Source organism: Trachurus japonicus, chromosome 15 (assembly GCF_045865225.1).
Source record: "Trachurus japonicus isolate A0001 chromosome 15, Traja_1.0".
In the NCBI taxonomy this organism is placed as follows: domain Eukaryota; kingdom Metazoa; phylum Chordata; class Actinopteri; order Carangiformes; family Carangidae; genus Trachurus; species Trachurus japonicus.
The window spans coordinates 21,860,514-21,879,485 of record NC_140921.1 but is presented as its reverse complement, the minus strand read 5'-3'; the positions used below and the strand labels follow the sequence as shown (position 1 = coordinate 21,879,485).

The 18,972-nt window shown below is 45.1% G+C and overlaps 3 protein-coding genes across 5 annotated transcripts; 2 read left to right on the top strand and 1 right to left on the bottom strand.

Annotated features, from left to right (window-relative positions):
* Positions 1 to 72: 72 nt before the first annotated feature.
* Positions 73 to 2,849, top strand: sfxn4 (sideroflexin 4). Its single transcript, XM_085800510.1, has 14 exons — positions 73 to 239; positions 390 to 455; positions 545 to 598; positions 682 to 708; positions 887 to 941; positions 1,291 to 1,316; positions 1,441 to 1,494; positions 1,589 to 1,651; positions 1,800 to 1,868; positions 1,949 to 2,039; positions 2,165 to 2,280; positions 2,357 to 2,442; positions 2,508 to 2,625; positions 2,707 to 2,849. The coding sequence occupies exons 1-14, from the start codon at positions 201 to 203 to the stop codon at positions 2,782 to 2,784; spliced, it is 942 nt and encodes a 313-aa protein (XP_085656636.1). The 5' UTR covers positions 73 to 200; the 3' UTR covers positions 2,785 to 2,849.
* A 65-nt stretch (positions 2,850 to 2,914) lies between these two features.
* dennd10 (DENN domain containing 10) lies at positions 2,915 to 8,634 on the bottom strand. Of its 2 annotated transcripts, XM_085800508.1 has the most exons (10): positions 8,502 to 8,634; positions 8,359 to 8,413; positions 7,910 to 8,106; positions 7,536 to 7,615; positions 7,297 to 7,445; positions 6,526 to 6,637; positions 6,325 to 6,425; positions 6,075 to 6,182; positions 5,886 to 5,980; positions 2,915 to 4,407 (listed from the first exon to the last, which is right to left on the bottom strand). In XM_085800508.1, the coding sequence occupies exons 2-10, from the start codon at positions 8,402 to 8,404 to the stop codon at positions 4,240 to 4,242; spliced, it is 1,056 nt and encodes a 351-aa protein (XP_085656634.1). In that variant the 5' UTR covers positions 8,405 to 8,413; positions 8,502 to 8,634; the 3' UTR covers positions 2,915 to 4,239. The 2 variants fall into 2 exon arrangements, with proteins under 2 accessions (XP_085656634.1, XP_085656635.1); XM_085800509.1 differs by having other exon boundaries at positions 2,917 to 4,407; positions 8,359 to 8,634.
* An 856-nt stretch (positions 8,635 to 9,490) lies between these two features.
* Positions 9,491 to 18,850, top strand: eif3a (eukaryotic translation initiation factor 3 subunit A). Of its 2 annotated transcripts, none has more exons than XM_085800490.1 (22): positions 9,491 to 9,666; positions 10,161 to 10,351; positions 10,436 to 10,572; positions 11,069 to 11,232; positions 11,563 to 11,762; positions 12,236 to 12,444; positions 12,529 to 12,700; positions 12,880 to 12,984; positions 13,122 to 13,220; positions 13,327 to 13,443; positions 13,560 to 13,745; positions 13,925 to 14,272; positions 14,362 to 14,466; positions 14,549 to 14,662; positions 14,769 to 14,891; positions 14,978 to 15,131; positions 15,572 to 15,765; positions 16,510 to 16,586; positions 16,679 to 17,199; positions 17,282 to 17,402; positions 17,488 to 17,672; positions 17,993 to 18,850. In XM_085800490.1, exons 1-22 carry the CDS (start codon positions 9,618 to 9,620, stop codon positions 18,163 to 18,165), a joined length of 3,744 nt encoding a protein of 1,247 aa, XP_085656616.1. In that variant the 5' UTR covers positions 9,491 to 9,617; the 3' UTR covers positions 18,166 to 18,850. The 2 variants fall into 2 exon arrangements, with proteins under 2 accessions (XP_085656616.1, XP_085656615.1); XM_085800489.1 differs by having other exon boundaries at positions 16,498 to 16,586.
* The last annotated feature ends 122 nt before the right edge of the window (positions 18,851 to 18,972 follow it).

Here is an 18,972-nt window from a genome sequence, read left to right as displayed (position 1 = left end):
TGCAGCATAAAAAAAATCCGATGTACATGAATGTAGCACAAACCCGCCTACAACTGAACACGTGGTTAAACACGGAAGTAGTTTCTAAATAGAACTTGACCTCAAAAGCATGAGATCCATGTGAAGTGTAGTGGTGAGATTGTGACATATTTAATCTATATATTTATAATCTAATCTTGGTGAATGTGTCGGTTGTTGTGATGGATCCTAATCTGCTGTACTGGAAAAGCCAGGGACAGGTGAGTGAGCTGCACAGCATCCTGATGAGTGAAGAAAGAGGACTTAATCTATCACATCTAATAACTTCAAATGAATCTGAGCTGTAAATGAATGAATGTTTATAACTCAGATCTTCCTCTGTGGTTGTTGACCTGCGCCTTGTCTCTCAGTCTTTTCTCAGCCGAGTTCAGATCTGGTTCAATCTGCTTGAGCCGTCTGTGCTGCTCTCCTCTGATGTAAGTAGCAGACACTGCAGTGTTGTGACACTGGGTCACCAGAGGAACATGTCTGATGCTTGACCAATGCTGCTGCTGCTTTTCCTCAGGCTGAAATACAGACGTCCCACTCTCTTCTTGGAGCTGGGGAGAAAAGTGAAAAGGTCAGATGATGTTTTTACTTGTCATCTAATTTAGAAGCTTCTCTCCAGATTGAATTTAGACCTGTTTATTCCTCCCTGTCTAGGATGGCCCTCCTCCGACTCTCGCTCTTGTAAGTGCTCAATCAAACATTGAAAATATAAAAACAACAACAAAATCTTTTGCAATCACGATGTCCTGAACTTCCCCTGCAAATGTCACTGTATCTTTTTATCCAACGACTGCTGCCTTTGATTCAGTGAAACAACAGTTGTGTTTGGATGAGCTTCTGATTGTCTCTGTGTGTTCAGGCGTCCGTCCACGCTGATTCTGGAGCTGTTCTTCCACTAGCTTTCCGCCCCCCAGGTACGGAGAGAGGTTAACTTTCACTAAGCCTTCTTTAAGCAGTATAAAATATCAATACCATGTAATTTAAATGAGTACATAATTGTGATCTAAGAGAAACTTTAGTGGCAGTGAGTGAACTAATAGTATTAACAATATTTAAAAATCAAAGTCAAACTATAATTCATTCAATTAGTTATGATAAGAAATCTGCTGCTGCGGCTGCTTTGTGGGTTTAGTTGCAACTCTAGAAGCACTGAAATAAATCTTTAAACATCCCAAATTAGATTTTTATAACTTGTGTGTATGTGAGTGAAACAACCTGAAAAATACATCCTGACACCCCTGCTTTTTTTCTTTTTCATTATAGCTTTATTGCCAGTATCAGCACCATTGGTATGTGACTCAATGTGAATCAATATCCAATAAATATTTATAATAATACAGTATGATAACATTCAATGACACTTTATTATTGATATTATTTATACTATTGTTGTTAAAATCTTCATCCTTTCAGGTGGTTGCCAGCCTTGTACCTCACAGCACAGTCAAACCAGCTCTGTTCTGGCAGGTGAGACCTGTTATTGATCATATTGATAAAAACATACCACATGTCAATAACACTATGAACTATTATATTAATGATACCAAAATCATCCTTTCAGTTTTTGCTGCAGAGCTACTACGCTGGCTTCAACCACACAAACAGAAACTCCTCATCGGAGCAGGTAACGACAAAGTGACACGACAGAGATACTAAGTGATAAGATCCTAATGTCTCCTCTGGACAGGACCCATGTCCTTGTGTCCTCCATTGATCTTGCGCCTGTGGTGTGACGTCCTCCCTCTCTGTCTGTCTTTATCTCTGACCACCAGGGGAAGAGGACGTCTATGAAGCAGCTGCTGCTGATCGTTGGAACAGTGTCCTACTCCACATGTGCAGGGGTGTGTGTGTGTGTGTGTGTGAACTGATGCTGCCAACTCATGTTTCAGCTGCACTCTTCCTAACACGTCCTCTGTTTCAGGCCCTGCCTCAGATTTTCATTAACCGACTTGGTGTCAGGAGTCCACCAGTCCAGACCTTCTTCAGGTCCATATTACCAATCCCACTCTCAGGTTGGGTCATTATTCTGGATTTAAAATGCTTAACTTTCCCTATGATTGAACAACAAGTCATCAAGGAGGACACAGAAGTGATAAATGTGACTTTTTACAGCAACATGTTGTGTTCTTGTCTTCAGCTGCTCTGGCCTTCTTCAACGTGTCCACTGTGAGAAGTGAAGAGTCAGAGACTGGGATCCAAGTGTTTGATTCCAATGGAAATCCTGTCGGCATGTCTAAAGCTGCAGGAGAGAAGGTGAACAAAATAAACGAAAAAATTAATCTTCTGATTGAAAACTGGGAGTGTTTCATTGTTTTTCTTTTTCCCTCAGGCTGTGTGGGAAACTGGGTTGTCCAGAGCGGCGCTGTTTGGAACGACCGCCGCTGTTCCTAATCTGCTGGTTTTGCTTTTAAAGAGGTAAGTTAGTTTAAGATTTAGTTCTGTTCAACTGAACAAAATCAAACCTGGATTTTTCTCCACAGAATAAAACTTTTCCAGAGGAACTCTCTGCTGGTCGCTCCCCTCCGTCACATGAGCGTAGCATTTGTTCTGGGCCTGATGATCCCCGTGTCGTTCAGCCTCTTTCCACAACTCGGGACGGTAAGGTCCAGGATCCTCCGCTCTGCTGTGATGTTTGTTTCCATAGCAATGAACTCAACTGACACGGACCTTGTTTTACAGATAAAGAGGGAAGAGTTGGAGGAGGAGCTACAGGCTGCGGCCGTGGACGGACAGTTATTCTATCACAGAGGACTCTGAGGAGCCGTCACACATAGATAACAAATTAACACCGGGCATGAAAATACACAATCCAAAAATGAAATGCAGCGTTTTCTCAGAGTTTCACGTGGAATATTTGGTTTAAAAAAACATTCCCAGGAACCTGAAGATAGTTTGTGATAAATTTATTTAATTGGAATATTAGATATTTTTGTAGATAGGAAACATTATGTCAATTCATGAAAATACATTTAGTTTTAAATCTTACAAGAGCATTTCTATGTATTGCACTGTCAGAGACAACCTTTTGGTAACGTGGTGGAAAATGCATTGGACAGTGAAACAACATTACTTATTAAAAAAAACAAAAAAACCTGAATGGACAGAGCTGCATAATGCAAAATAAATCACTATGGAACAGAGGCATCAGGCATTATTTGATCAGCTGCAGGTTGATGAGTAACTTTTTTGTTTTTTGCTTGTTCGATTGATTTATATATAAAACACTGTTTTAAAAAACAAACCCTGATAACACAATTAGTTTATATTTCAGACGTGTGACACTGAAGTCATTAGTAAAATACAAACAGTTTAAAAAGACCCACATGTTGTGCGGTTAAGATCTCATCACCACGTACAACGCAGTTTCTATCATCTAACTCAATTACAAGTTTCTATCACATCTGAGTCGTTTCCAGCTGCTGTTACCACACAAACATCTGGGTCTGACTCTTAACAGTGAGTCAATTCAGACCCAGAACAAAGTTAGTGCAGCTGTGCACTGAGGAGTGGAGGCTAACATGTGGACGTACCAGCTTGAGAAAGCACCGGCTTATTTGTTATCAATTTTACAACGTGTGAGACAAATACGGCAGCTGCTTCTTGTCCACAAGCTCTAATGTTAAAGGATAAGGCTATCATTGTCATGTATTTATCTTTTTGTCAATAAAAACCATGAAAAGACCAAAATCAATGCTGTGACGTGGTTCTTCAACCCAAACTCACCGATTCACTGGAAATCAAGTCACATATAAAGTTGAATTTATTATAAATCATGTTTTTTCTAACACTACTCAGGCAGTAGTAAACAGCAGATTTGTTGGAGACTATCTGCAGTGAGTATTAACAGCAGCAGGACTGTGTTTTAGGCGACTCACTCAAAACATTTCAGCCGGAGCTCTGTGTTGAGCAGGAAGAAACTCTACTTAGGCTCTGACTCCACAGACAACACTTGTTTGTTTCAGTCTTTCCATGGGATTTACCGGTAAAAAGAAAAATATCAAATATCGTCACACGCCCTCGTATTGGTACAAGATGAGTAGCGTCTCATTAGCACAACAGAGTAAGCTGAAATTGGATGCTAGTGACGCTTTCCTGGGTCACGAGAGAGCGTCTTGTGCACAAGCCTTTCAGAGAACGGTGATTATTCCAACGTGAAGGGAACGGCCCGGTCGGCGCCCACAGCTGCTGACGGCACAGAGTCTGAAAACCAGTTCATATCCTCAGCAGTTGCTCGGCAGCTGCCAAATGAAAGAGGAAGTTCTCGGTGGCTGGAGGGAAGTGACGCTGCTGTAAACCCTCCAGCGTGATCTTAGAGCCTTCGCACTCGTCGGCCAGGGCGACCAGGTTGGCGAGGATCTCCTTGGTCTTCACCGAGATGTCCTGCGGAGCAAAGTGTGGACGTCACGTTAGAGTCCAGACAACGAGGCCCTGTCCTGTTATGTGCACTTTCACGCTTGGGCACTTGGTGTGTACATTCATGTGCTTAGTCTACAGTAAGTGTGCAATTGTGTCCCATTTCTCCAAGTGCAGTGCTGTTGATTTGCACTTTACCTAGAATTACATTAAGACCATATTTGAGCATAAAGTATAAATCCCACAATGCACCAGCTGGTGGAGTCTGCCATCACAAGGAGGCACAAGCCATGTTTGGGAAATGCCACCGAATAAATTCTACTTTCTATCTCAAATTATCAAACTATAGCTTTTTAATCTCATATGATATATTCTTTTATCTCATATTTTTAAATTTCAAGTTTTTTGTCTTTACTTATAAGTTTACTTTCACATCTCATAATTTTGACCTTTTATAATATAATTATGGCCTTTTCTTTATTGATTATGACTTCTTATGTTTTTTCATCATGCTGTTTAATCCTATGTTTGTTTGTTTTTTACTTACGGAGTTTGGTTTCCACATTTATGATTTGAATCTTGCGCATAGCGACACTTTTTGAGTAGATGAGACTGTGATACAGCAGCACTGTTTATTAAAACTGTTGCTGCACTGTTTCTTCTGTCATGATGGAGTTCCTTACGAGAACAGATGAAAATATGTAAGCAGAGACTCCTGATGGAGTCTGCTCAAAGCATGGTCACGTTCTGAATTACAAATCTGGCTGGTTTAGGTTCGTGCCAGCTCCCAGTGTACCCAGTTGCGCATGCAGAGCGGTTCCACTTTGTTGACAAGAAGATGCCGACCTTCAAATGCCTCATATAATTTAACAAACTCTCACTCTAAGACTCTAACATTCAATAGAGTTGCGCTCTACTGTGCGCAGTGGCACTCAGATGAAAGGCCGCACTTGTCAAGTATGTCCCGACTGCTTTTAAATATCCCAGCAAACTTGGTTACTTAAAGGGATACTTCACCCAAAATCAGACAATTCACCAATTTTCTACTCACGGTCATATCAACGAAGGGTTTGGAGAATCTTTGGAGTTATTAAAACAACTTTTTCATGTGGCGGCTTCAGGACACTTGGGTCAGTACGGACGAGCAATATGGAGGTATTTGGATGTTTCATAGTGTGTATTTTGGATGATTCAAAAGTGAGCTCTATCCGCCGCCATTATATGAAAATCCATTGCCAGCCAGTCAGACCCCCCCTGGAACTCCAAAAGCATTTTGATAACTCTGAAAGGTCTCCAAACCCTTCATTGGCATGACGATGAGTAGAAAATTGGTGAATTATTGATTTTGTGTGAAGTATCCCTTTAAAACGTGCTTTCACACTATAAGCAAATGTACATCCCACATAGCAAAACGCCACCAAAGTGCGTGTGTAACCAAGTGCACGTCCAAGTGTGGAGAAATGGGACAGGACCAGACAGTGCTGGCGTTGGGGGCGTGTCCTCACCTTGATCACCTGACCGTCCGACCTCTCGACGTCCTCCGCAGACTGGACGATGAGGAGGCCGATGTCCTTGTGTAACTTCCCCATGGCCATGGCCTCTGTGGAGGGAAGCAGAGGAGTGAGTCTGAGAGAAACCCGGCCCCGCCCTGTCGCTCTTAGAAGTGTATGGCTGTCTCTTTCAACACGCTGTACCTTTGGCGCTCTGGGATATTGTGATGACACTGTCAGGGAGGTTCACGTACACATCAAACAAGTCTGATCTGTTGCTCACTTCTGGATCTACAAATCCTGCTACATACCCTGTGGAGACAACAAACATAACAGAGCATGAATAATTCATTTCCCCACAGTGAGATCACAGTGCAGATGGCGGCGCGAGGAGAAGGCTCTCCGCTGCGATTCTTCTGTTGAACGGGGTAAATAAAGCAGGAGGCGGCCTCACCGGGGCATTTCTTCAAGTCCTCCAGCTCAGTGTCTGTCAGGTGAACGTACGGGTGCAGGATGGACCAGTCTTTCCTGTGCCACGTCAGAGCCGGCAGCACTCTGGAGGGAGACGGGTGAAGAGCTGTGATATTAATCTCTACCAACAAATTATAATAAAGATCTGAACCCTAATATTTTTAAATCAAGTCTCAGTTTTTACCGTGTGAACTCCAACAGCGCTTCAATACGAGGGTGATGGACGACGATCCTCCTCTTCAGCATGAGAGCAGTGTAGAGGATGATGGTCTCCATACCGAACTGAGACACCACATCTGAGACAGAGCGGAGACATGAAAGTCAACCAGACGACCCACTTTCATCTCTCAAGGAATCTGGGTTGTGTTCTGAGTTTTAAAATTTTATGAAGCACTTTCAGTCGTTTTTCTCTCAGCGTCAGATGGTAAAACCATCGACACCACAGGCAAAGAGGAGAGAAAACTCCTTGGCTGCATTTTCTAATTTATATATTACAAAATAAAAACAACCGGTTGCTCACTAATTCCATGTTAAAATGGATATTTAGCAAATGTAAATCCGATGGTTGATGGTTTGACACATTTAAACAATTCAGTTGTTTGACTGGCAGGAAATGAATCACAGCTGTTTGGATAGAAACTAATCCTGGACTCATTTGAAGCTAAAATGACAATGCGTTGATTTTTTGATTGCAATTATTTAAGACAGTGAGACATTTTAGAAATAATCTGTGACTGAAGTGATAGTAAAACTAACTGTTAGTTGACATTCACAAGCCTCAGCTATGGGAATATAATATCAGGCTTTTTACTGTCAATTCATCTGCTGATTAGTTCTTTGATTAATAAATAATTGTGAAGTATTTGAAATGTGAAACTCTGATTCAGGATTCAAGTGAAATCAGACAGTGTCCAAACTACAAGACACTGTTCCTCCGTACAGCTGAGGCGTCTACCTTTGACTGAACCGGCCAGGTACGCCTTCCGAACGTCGTAGTCTTTGATGAGGAACGAGCCGTTTTCATCACTCTGACAAATTCCTTTGGTGAGAACGGTGATGTAAGCCTCCATCATCTTCACCGGGCTGCCGTGTTTGATGTACATCCTGAATAACAGATGGAAACCACAGCGCATGACTAAAAAGGCACTGCCCCCCGTACAGTGTTCATGTGTCAGTCATAAACGACTCCGTTACCTGCAGAGGATTCTGCTCAGGGCAGCGTACTTCTCAGGGTTGAAGTCTTTAGCTGTGACGACTATTGAAAAATGAGTGACCTTAAAGAGAGACAACCCTCCATTAGTCCACTGACAGAAAATAAATTCATACTTTTGTTAATTTAGTAGCTATTAAAGTAATTTATCAAAGAATGACACCAAAGAATTGCTTGTCCCAACACATCAAATGAAGGATTTGCTGCTTTATGTTGTTGTGAAGTGAGTACACCGTATTTGCTTATCACTATAGATAGATAGATAGATAGATAGATAGATAGATAGATAGATAGATAGATAGATAGATAGATAGATAGATAGATAGGGGAAACAAATGATACATTAAGGATGCTGTACCTTGTTTAGAGCTGTAGGCTCCTGAACCTCCACTGTGGTGATGTAGTACCAGGTCCGACAGAACTGGCCAAACACAAAGGTGTGGAAGTCCCGGCCATCCTGGGTCAGGCAGCACTTGCTGAGCAGGACTTGTCTCAGGTCCGAGCCCACAGAGGGATAACACCACACCCACAGCGTGTCTCCATTCACATCTTTCTCTGCAAGGACAAGATAACACCGACATCAGCTATCTGCTCCCAGTATGAGGGACCAAATCCCCATCACATGGGGTCTGTGTGATGCTTTTTAAGCAGCTCCTTCATCCACACAGAGGCCAAACATGCAGGAGCAATAAACCAATGATGGGTCACACTGTCATCATGTGACTCTCCTGCAGGAAGTCTCGGGCGGCAGATTTGTTTCCAAACCCGCCGAGAGCCCAGAAAAACACACGAGAGCCGAAAACTTACCGATCAATCCGACGCTTAACATCAGCTGCGTCTCAGTTGCAGCCATATCCCATACCTGGAGGAGTTCACAAACACAAGTTAACTGGACAGTCAGAAGCCACCGACCACCTTCCTCCCTGCACTCTGCCGGGGCCGTGAAGTACCTCGACGGCTCCTGCAGCGTCCAGAAGTCAAACCCGATCCCGGACAGTCTGAGGGAGGCAGAGGATGAGTTGACACCGGTCAGTGGCCTGGGTGTGTGTGGGTCCTGCTGTCAACACACTCTCCCTGCTCGGCGAAACCTCTTCCTTCTTCCGGGACTGGAGGTTTGTGCGGGAGGAGACAGCGCTGCTCACAGCCAATCACAGCTGGCGATACTCCAGGGCTGGTGCTGCGTTCAATGGCACCGATATGGAGATTTATACAAGAAAACACCCTCTTCAACAAAGCGTAAATTGTGTTACGTGATTCACATCTCTCCATCTCCCTTGTAACTGACCGTCAAAATACCACAGAAAGACTCTTTTAATGAGTAGTTTGTATGTGGTTAAAGAATGTGTTTCCATTTAATGTCATGGCCATTTACAACTAAGGAAACTTCCCAAAAGCACAATTCAAGTCTGCTGAATTAAGGTTTGTTTTGACCGTGTAGTTATGCATCAAACCTGCACCTTACGTTCGTACTTAAACGCACCATCCCTAGGGCGCATACGGGAACTTTATCCACCCAGAGTTGCCAGGTTTGTTAAAAAGCCCCATTTTGAGAGGTATATGTTTTGGGGTTTCGTTCTGTAATGCTATATTTATTCCCAATTATCTCATAAGATAAGGATATTCAGAGTAGTTCTATGATATCATATAAACATAATAACTTATATTCCATAGACTGTATATTTATTAATAATAATAATAATAATAATAATAATGGATAGTTGCCCCAGCAAAAAGTAGGTCAGATACTTCAAGCACATAAACTCATACAGATGTTACACAACAGTCCGCAGTTGTTCTTCTCAGGTGTAAACGTGGCGTGATAATGATGATGATGATGTTGTGTACTGTTGTAGCCACAGACAGCCCTACGTATCCTTGCGCTCAACTTTTTGGATAGAGGGATGGCGCGAGACGCAACTGGCAACCCTAGCTAGGCCGCTCACGAGGTTCTTCCTTTCTCAGCCAGCACCGTTGCCGTGGGTGAGTGCGTGGCTTGGATGGACTGGTGAAATTTGTCAAAATCACCCTAGTCAGCCCAGTTGGAGTTTCCCTAGCACGCTACCAACATGCCGGCCTACTTCCAGCGGCCGGAGAACGCTCTGAAGCGAGCCAACGGTGAGTAACGGTACCGGGCCGGCGGCGCCGTTCACGGACGGCTCACGCCGATGCTAACGGTTAGCTGCACCGTTAGCCGCCGACTGGCTCGTCGCCTGGCGGGGCAGCTAACCCGGCTAGCTGCTAACACTGGCTTCAATGGCGGGGCAGCCGTGTCGCTTTCTACCAGCTAGCTGTAGTACTAGCTAGCCGGGTAGGCCATTTTCGTGGCACCGACACACGAACACGATTAGATACATTTCAGAGACGCAGCCGTCTACTAGCTGAGCTCTAGTTTGATTGTATTGTAGCGATATTTACATTGTCTGTTCGCATCTGTCAAATGAACAGCTGTGTCAATGTAACGATCATCAAACACCATCCCGGGCCTAACTGTGTCAAGTGAATTAGCTAACAACGATCTGTGACGGTGCGAGCTGCTAACGGCTCTGCAATACGTGTGTGTGTGTGTGTGTGTAATCTCTGACTTGTGTCTTATTAATGTGTTCATACAGAGTTTTTGGAGGTTGGCAAGAAGCAGCCTGCTTTGGACGTTTTGTACGATGTCATCAAGAGCAAAAAACATCGAACATGGCAGAAGATCCACGAGCCCATCATGCTCAAGTACCTGGAGCTCTGCGTGGATCTACGCAAGAGTCACCTGGCCAAGGAGGGTCTCTACCAGTACAAGAACATCTGTCAACAGGTGTGTGAGGAGAAATCTGGGATGTTTGTATAAATCAGATGGTTGTTTGGGAGTTCAAGTGTAACCAGCTGCTTCTGCTCTCAGGTGAACATCAAGTCTCTGGAGGATGTGGTGAGGGCTTACCTGAAGCTGGCAGAGGAGAAGACTGAAACTGCCAAGGGGGAGTCCCAGCAGATGGTCCTGGACATCGAGGATCTGGACAACATCCAGACCCCCGAGAGGTGAGGACCACAAAGTCATTCAGAAATTCGGCTGCTGCTGGTGGACGGTCTTTAATCTGTTTTACAAGTCAAACTCATTGTTGAATTGAATATGACAAATACAGGTGCATCTCAATAAATTAGACTATCATGAAAAAGTCAATTTGCAGTAGTTCAAGTCAAACAGCCCCAACCAAGTATTGAGTGCATTGAGTGAAGGCCAACATTTCCATATTAAAAATGCTTTTTTAATTTGTTTTTTTGTAGTATAATTTGTTTTTTTTGAGATTCTAAAATTTCGTCTTCATTAAATGTAAGCCATAATCATTACAATTAAAATAAATTAAATAAAGACGTGAAATGTTTTCTTTCTGTATGTAATGGATCTATATAATGTATTAGTTTAACTTTTTGAATTGAATTATTGACATAAATAAACCTTTCCATGATATTCAAATTTATTGTGATGCACCTTTAGTATTGTGGTAAAGTGTTAATGTGTGTGCTGTTACCTTAGCGTGCTGCTGAGCGCTGTAAGTGGGGAGGACACTCAGGATCGTACCGATCGCCTGCTGCTCACTCCATGGGTGAAGTTTCTGTGGGAGTCCTACCGCCAGTGCCTGGACCTGCTCCGAAACAACTCCAAGGTGGAGCGTCTGTACCATGACATCGCCCAGCAAGGTAGTTACTCACGCTCAGTGTATTAAGTGAAGTTTTCCTTTGTTTTTTCTCATCGTCTGATTTCATATTTATGCACGAGTTGCTTTCACAAATATTATCATGCAGGAAAATGTTATTAGATTATGTAAAATGTGACACGGGGCTGAAAAAGTGGCACCTTAATCAAAAAAAGGGATTATTACACATGCATCTTTAACTAATGTAATATCTACCTCATTCTGGGAAAATTATACAATAGCATGATTAAACAAGAAATGTATTTACTTTGAATTATAAGTTGATTACAGCACACTAAATTATGTTAATTATGTCTGTTAATCTTTTCTGCAGCATTCAAGTTCTGCCTCCAGTACACCCGCAAGGCTGAGTTCCGCAAGCTGTGTGACAACCTGCGTATGCATCTGGGGCAGATCCAGCGCCACCACAACCAGAGCACCGCCATCAACCTGAACAACCCCGAGAGCCAGTCTATGCACCTGGAGACACGTCTGGTGCAGTTGGACAGCGCCATAAGCATGGAGCTCTGGCAGGTCTGTCCAGCCAACGCTTAAAACCTTTAAAAGATGGTTGTGTTTGAATGTTTTAGTCTCTCTAATTTAGTCCTAGACTTGTAGAATAGTTGAACACATTTATGATACTCTTACGATCAGCTGATTCATGGCTGGTACAGATCAGTCTTGGTATGCATTCAGATGGCATACAATCAGTCTCACACTCTTTGTAAATGTGCTACACAGCCAACATGGTTTATTTATAAAGACTTGAACATGGTGGGAGTCGGAACTACACTACACAGCACACAGCGCTTCTCTCACCCACAGACTCGACACTATTAATCACAAGCGATCAGAAGCTTTAATTCTTATCTACTGATCACATGTTATTAATGAAAATCAACAGAATATTTAGCTCCAGGTCAGGGTCCCTACTTTTCTGTTCTTTTTGCTTATTTAAATTGGTGATGCATGGTGGCACTGACGTGAGTCTTTTTTATAATTTCCAGGAAGCCTTCAAGGCGGTTGAGGACATCCATGGCCTGTTTGCTCTTTCCAAGAAGCCTCCTAAGCCCCAGCTGATGGCCAACTACTACAACAAGGTGTCCACTGTGTTCTGGAAATCTGGGAATGCTCTTTTCCACTCCTGCACCCTCCACCGGCTCTACCACCTGTCCAGGGAGATGCGCAAGAATCTGACCCAAGATGAGATGCAGAGGTATCTTAATTATTACCTGTAGAGACGTGTACATTTGCTAACTCTGGTTGGGATGAAATGACCAATAATGTTTTCCATCTTCAGGATGTCCACCAGAGTCCTCCTGGCCACACTGTCCATCCCCATCACCCCTGAGCGTACTGACATTGCTCGGCTGCTGGACATGGATGGCATCATTGTGGAGAAACACCGCAGGCTGGCAACGCTCCTGGGCCTCCAGTCTCCACCAACTCGCCAGAGCCTCATCAATGACATGGTACATAATGAGCACGATAAAGGAGCTTTTGAATGTTGTTTCAAGACTGCCTTGAACATTGTTTTTGAATAAATACGTACCAAAAACAAATTAAATGTTTGATGTTACTAGACCATGTGAAACTACTGATAAGAATATTTGATGATTGACAAATGTATGTTTTCATGTCTTCATTCTAGGTGAGATTTAACTTGCTGCAGTACGTCGTACCTGAAGTGAAAGAACTGTACAACTGGCTGGAGGTGGACTTTCATCCTCTGAAGCTGAGCGGAAGAGTGACCAAGGTAAAAGACTTGAGCATCCTCTGTCAGACACACTTGATAATTAAGATGTACATAGTGTTTAGTTTGTAACATCCATTGAATTACATTTAAAGAAGCTACCCATGTCGGTTGTACATTAACACATACTCTCCCACCAGGTGTTGAACTGGGTGAGAGACCAGGCTGAGAAGGAGTCTGATCTCCAGCAGTATGTTCCTCACCTGCAGAGCAACACCATCCTGAGGCTTCTGCAACAGGTTTGTATTTTTACTTTTCAGTTTTCCTGGGCTGCTCTACAAAATCCCATCTACTCTGTAACAGCACTAAATCATTGTCCAAATTGTCCTATATCTGTTAATTTAGGTGGCACAGATCTATCAAAGCATCGAGTTCAGCCGTCTGGCCTCCCTGGTTCCTTTTGTGGATGCCTTCCAGCTGGAGCGCTCCATTGTGGATGCTGCCCGTCACTGTGATCTACAGGTAAAGTCAACACGAGGTGTTGCTATGATTAAAAACCATTGATTGTCCAACAATAATGTTGTTAAAGTAATAAAGATGGAGTAAAAAGTGTCTAATGTTTCTTTTTTATCTTCTAGGTGCGAATTGACCACAGCTCTCGGACTCTGAGCTTCGGCTCGGACCTGAACTACTCGACCAAAGAGGACGCTCCAGTTGGTCCTTTCCTGCAGAACATGCCCTCAGCGCAGATAAGGAACCAGCTGACTGCCATGTCTGCTTCTTTGGCCAAGGCCATCCATGTCATCAGGCCTGCCTCCATCCTGGTGAGTCAGCTGCTAACTGTGTGTAGACACACAGAGACCAGAACCACCTGGTCAAGTTATTACGTTATTAACTAGCACATGTATGTATAGCTGTGCTTATTAAAATCCTGGAAAGCATTCTGAATTATTCTTGTACTCTTAACTTCATTTTTATGTTTTTTTTTCTCCTCCTTCATCAGCAAGAGCGTGACGAGCAGAGCCAACTGGCCATTGCTGCCTATCAGAAAAATTCCCGCAAGGATCACCAGCGTATCCTGGCTCGTAGACAGACCATTGAAGAGCGTAAGGAGCGCCTGGAGAGCCTGAACATTCAGCGTGAAAAGGAAGAGCTGGAGCAGCGGGAAGCGGAGATGCAGAAGGTCCGCAAGGCTGAGGAGGAGCGTCTGCGCCAAGAGGCCAAAGAGAGGGAGAAGGAGCGCATCATGCAGGAGCATGAACAAATCAAGAAGAAGACGGTCCGTGAACGACTGGAGCAGATCAAGAAGACCGAACTCGGAGCCAAGGCCTTCAAGGATATTGATATCGAGGTAGGAATGCAGCCAAAATAAACTTCGGTTGAACACCCTGTTGCAGAAATAGGCCGTAGTGATGAGACTAACAAGTGTGTTTTGTTCAGGACCTGGAGGAGCTGGATCCTGACTTCATCATGGCCAAGCAGGTGGAGCAGCTGGAGAAGGAGAAGAAGGAACTTCAGGAGCGTTTGAAGAACCAGGAGAAGAAGGTAACTGAGTGAGATGACATTGTTGAACATCTCTTACCAAGATGGGAATTTGAATATGACACCGACTTTCATCACTCTCCAGATTGACTACTTTGAGAGAGCCAAACGACTCGAGGAGATTCCGCTCATCAAACAGGCGTATGAGGAGCAGCGTGTCAAGGACATGGAACTGTGGGAGCTCCAGGAGGAGGAGAGGGTATGTAAACACACAAATCAAGGGAATTCAAGCCTTTTAAATGTAGTATGCAGTGAAAGAATTTACTTTCAATTTATTTATAATTTATTTTCCCCTTTTGTTGTAGATCAGTAACATGAAAGTTGAACGTGAAAAGGCTCTGGAGCACAAGAAGCGCATGTCCAGGATGATGGAGGACAAAGAAAACTTTTTGTCTAAAATCACGGCTGCTCGTAGCTTCATTTACGAGGTAGGACCTCTCAGCCCCTCCATCAACTAAAGCTGAGTGTTTACTGCTGGAGCAGTGGTTTCATGTTGCCTGTTCTGTCCCCCAAGGAAAAACTGAAAGCCTTCCAGGAGCGTCTGGTGGAGGAGAGGAAGAAGCGTCTGGAAGAAAGGAAGAGACAGCGCAAAGAGGACAGGCGCAACACCTTCTACCGCAACAAAGAGGAGGAGGCTCAGCGTATCCACGAGGAGCAGCTGAAGAAAGGTAATAAATTTCAGTTTGCACATGTGCACTGGGACACAGGAGCTGTCACGATGAAAGAGGAGCAGCATCGCAGGTGCCACAGAAAACAGACATTTACAACCAACAAGGAAATGAAGGAAACTGTGGTGGGAATGTTGGCGGTGGTTTGAATAGTTGTTGTCAGGGACTTTAGCACTACAGAGGGAAGTGGAGTTTGCTGCCCAGCAATAAATTTTCATTTGGTTAAAGGGCTTTCACATGGTACATGAAGTGAATAAAGAGAAGATGGTGTTACATGTAGGAGAGGGTTTTTGTTATTTTCTGATTGTGGCAGCTACTCCAGGTGAGCTGCACCCTGCTTTTTTTTTTTTTTTAATCGGAGCAGAAACATTGCAGCTCTCACTCTGACAGAGACACCATGGTTTCGAACATGGCTCATTATTTTCTTCCTTTCGTTACAGAGCGTGAGGAGCGTGAACGCGTGGAACAAGAGCAGAGGGAGGAGGAGGAGAGGGAGTACCAAGAGCGTCTGCGCAAGCTGGAGGAGCAGGAACGCAAGCAGCGAGCTCGTCAGCAGGAGATCGAGGAGCGAGAGCGCCGCCGTGAGGAGGAGAGGAAGGGCCCACCAGAGGAGAGGTCGTCCTCCAAGGGAGAAGTGAGTCTGCTTTTAATTAAAGGGTCACAGTCAATTGATATATGGTTTTCAAGGGGAAATGAAATGAGAGTGAACCTCCAGACTGGAAGAATTTAAATGTTTAGTTTATAAATGTTGTGCAACAATGGAGCCTGTCTATCAGACACAAAGTTATTGTGTCATTAAAGGGATAATTTTGGCAAATTCGTCCATTGCCATAATCCTGATAGTCATAGGCATAGGTTCATTACCTTTAACTATAGGTGCATGTTTTGAGATCTGCGGGGCAGAGACGCAAGCTGCTCAGTGAACACAATGGAGGTGAATGGTACAGGTCCCCTGTCCCTCATCAAATACACAATCCAACAACTCGCTAAACGCTCTCGTGGGCAAGTTGTGACCTGCACATTCACCACAATATGATTGTGTATTTGATGAGTTTGATGAGGGACAGGGGACCTGTACCGTTCACCTCCATTGTGTTCACTGAGCAGCTCGCATCTCTGCCCCGCAGATCTCAAAACAACATACACTGACAATAAAGGTAATGTACCTACCCCCCATTGACTGTAGGGATTATGGCAATTGGGAAATTTGCTAAAATGTTTAACTATCCCTTTAAATACTGTACATTTGATTTTAGTGCAGAGAAACGGACTTGAAGTTAAAACATTTGACATTAGTGGTAAGAACGGATAACGTCGTCCACCCATCTCAAAATGATCCTGATGTAATGATGTGTTGCCTCCTCAGGACTGGCCTGAGAAGGAGGAGGGGGGAGGAGGATGGAGGAAGCGCACCGAGGGAGGCGACTCAGAATGGCGTCGTCCCGTACCTGACAGGTGTGTGTTGGCAACTCGGCCTCATGCTGTATTTTATTATCGACTCCATTAAAACGGTCACTGTAACGATATCTGTCACTCTCTCCCTCCAGGGACTGGAGACAGGAGGGCACCGAGGACGGAGAGGAGAAGGAGCCGGCCTTCAGGCGAGGAGAAGCCCCCCGCAGGGGCGCAGATGACAGAGGCCCACGCCGCGGCGCTGATGATGACCGTCCTCCGCGCAGAGGGATGGATGATGACCGTGGTCCACGTAGAGGCTTTGATGATGACCGTCCAATGAGGAGGGGTGGAGATGACGACCGCGGTCCCAGGCGTGGCTTTGACGACGACCGCGGTCCCAGGCGTGGCTTTGACGACGACCGCGGCTCAAGGCGTGGCTTTGACGACGACCGCGGTCCTCGCCGTGGCTTCGACGACGACCGCGGTCCTCGCCGTGGCTTCGATGATGGTCCTCGCAGAGGCATGGAGGACAGGGTTCCCAGACGCGGGGCCGATGACGACTGGGGCCCCAGGAGAGGAGGAGATGACGACAGAGGTGGAAGGAGAGGTATGGATGATGGGCCACGCCGTGGTGGTGATGATGCGAAACCATGGAAACCCCTGGGCAGACCCGGTAAGCCTGTAGCCATTCATCGGCTGGTGAAGCGATGGAGCTCGATGTCGGACAGGATGATGAGCGAATGTGTCTGTTGCAGGTGGCTGGCGTGAACGCGAGAAGGCCCGAGAGGACAGCTGGGGACCTCCCCGCGGCGGCCGCGAGGATGACGACGATGATGGTGAAGGAGAGGAAAGACAGAGAGACCGTCGTCCACCCAGGTGCGCCGGAGAGAAGACCTATGTACGGAGAGTCTCCTGTCCTTGTCAGGAGACGGTGGTTAACGTGTGTCTGTGTCTTTCACAGAGAGGAGGGAAACAACTGGAGGAGAGCGGGTGCAGAGGAAGGAGGAAGCGGCTGGAGAGACTCTCGCAAAGAGGACGACCGCGAAGATCGCCGCGATCGTGAGGAACGCCGCGGTGACCGCCGCGAAAGAGATACCCCAAGAGAGGACCGTGAAAACAGACCCCCACCCAGAGAGCCTGAAGAAGGTGAGCAGAGCAGGGTCTAGAAACAACACAACGCAGAATAGAAACTTGATTAAAAGCTGATGAAGACTTCAGTGACATGCAGCTGAATGACTGAACAAAAACTTCAGTAATAAGACTGAGGCCGGCACTCAGGGTAGCGAGAGTCGGATCCAAACATGGCAGCAGGTATCGGTCTTCCTGTCTGTCATTTCCCCCCCGGCCAGCAGAGGTCAGCGTTCACCAGCTCACTCACTGCTGCAGCAGGTGCCAGGAAAAACCAGCAAACTGAAGTCGTGCTTGTAAAGTCAACGTGTTTCTAACGAGCTTCTTTGTTTCCTCAGGAGGCTCTTGGCGTCGAGGAGGCGAAGAAAAGCGGGAGGTGCGGGAACAGCCCAGAGAGCGGGAGAAGGAGCGCGAGGGCGAAGGGGAGAAGGGTGGTTGGCGTACTGAGATGCCTCGCCGCCCCAAGAAGGAGGAGACAGATGACGACGGCTGGACCACCGTCCGCCGCTGAGCAACAGCCTCCACATCTTAATTGGCTCAGATGTTGACAAATTGGTTTTGGGATAAAAAAAAATGAATTAATAAAGTATCATTCAGCCACAGTGATAAAATATTGGCTCCAAGCTCATGATACTCATCTGCGTTGTTCTTTTGAATGAAATCTTTGTAGACGGTAGCTTTCCTGGGATTTGTTTTATCTTTACTTTGAGCAGTTCTGAACCGGAGGCTCCACCTCCTCAAACACCATGAACTTGTGTGCACTTAGTCCTAATGCAGATCATTCATGGAAACATGACTGCCCCCAGTGGTTAGGAGTGTTTCAGGTTTAAACGATGAAGCGAAACCGATTTCAACCGATAACCAATGAACCTGCTCCAACATTCAATGCAAACTCAGTGTATCACCAACTGCCTCTTTTCAATAATTAACCTTTGCATAGATATTATATTAAGACGCAGATCTCCATCTCTTGTAACGGCATTTGTCATGTGCTACACTGATCTCTGCTCTTCATCTAATGTTTCAGATGCTGCTTGTTATGGCCATAGTGGACATTTCCATTTTGATGTGTATTAGAGTATTCAATTGATCCCACTCAGTATCCAGTGTGCTTCTATCTTGCAGCAATCAGCGTTCTCTAAGCAGATTGCATGTGTACAGGTAAAGCCTTTATTAATAAAGATGTTTGCTCACCACCTCTGACTCAACTCGTCCGTACCACCACATCATCACCATTTAACATTGTTTTAAGACAGTGGCTCCCTGGTTGGGAGGGGCCCTTAGGGGACCCAGGACGGTGTGCATGCCAGAGACACTT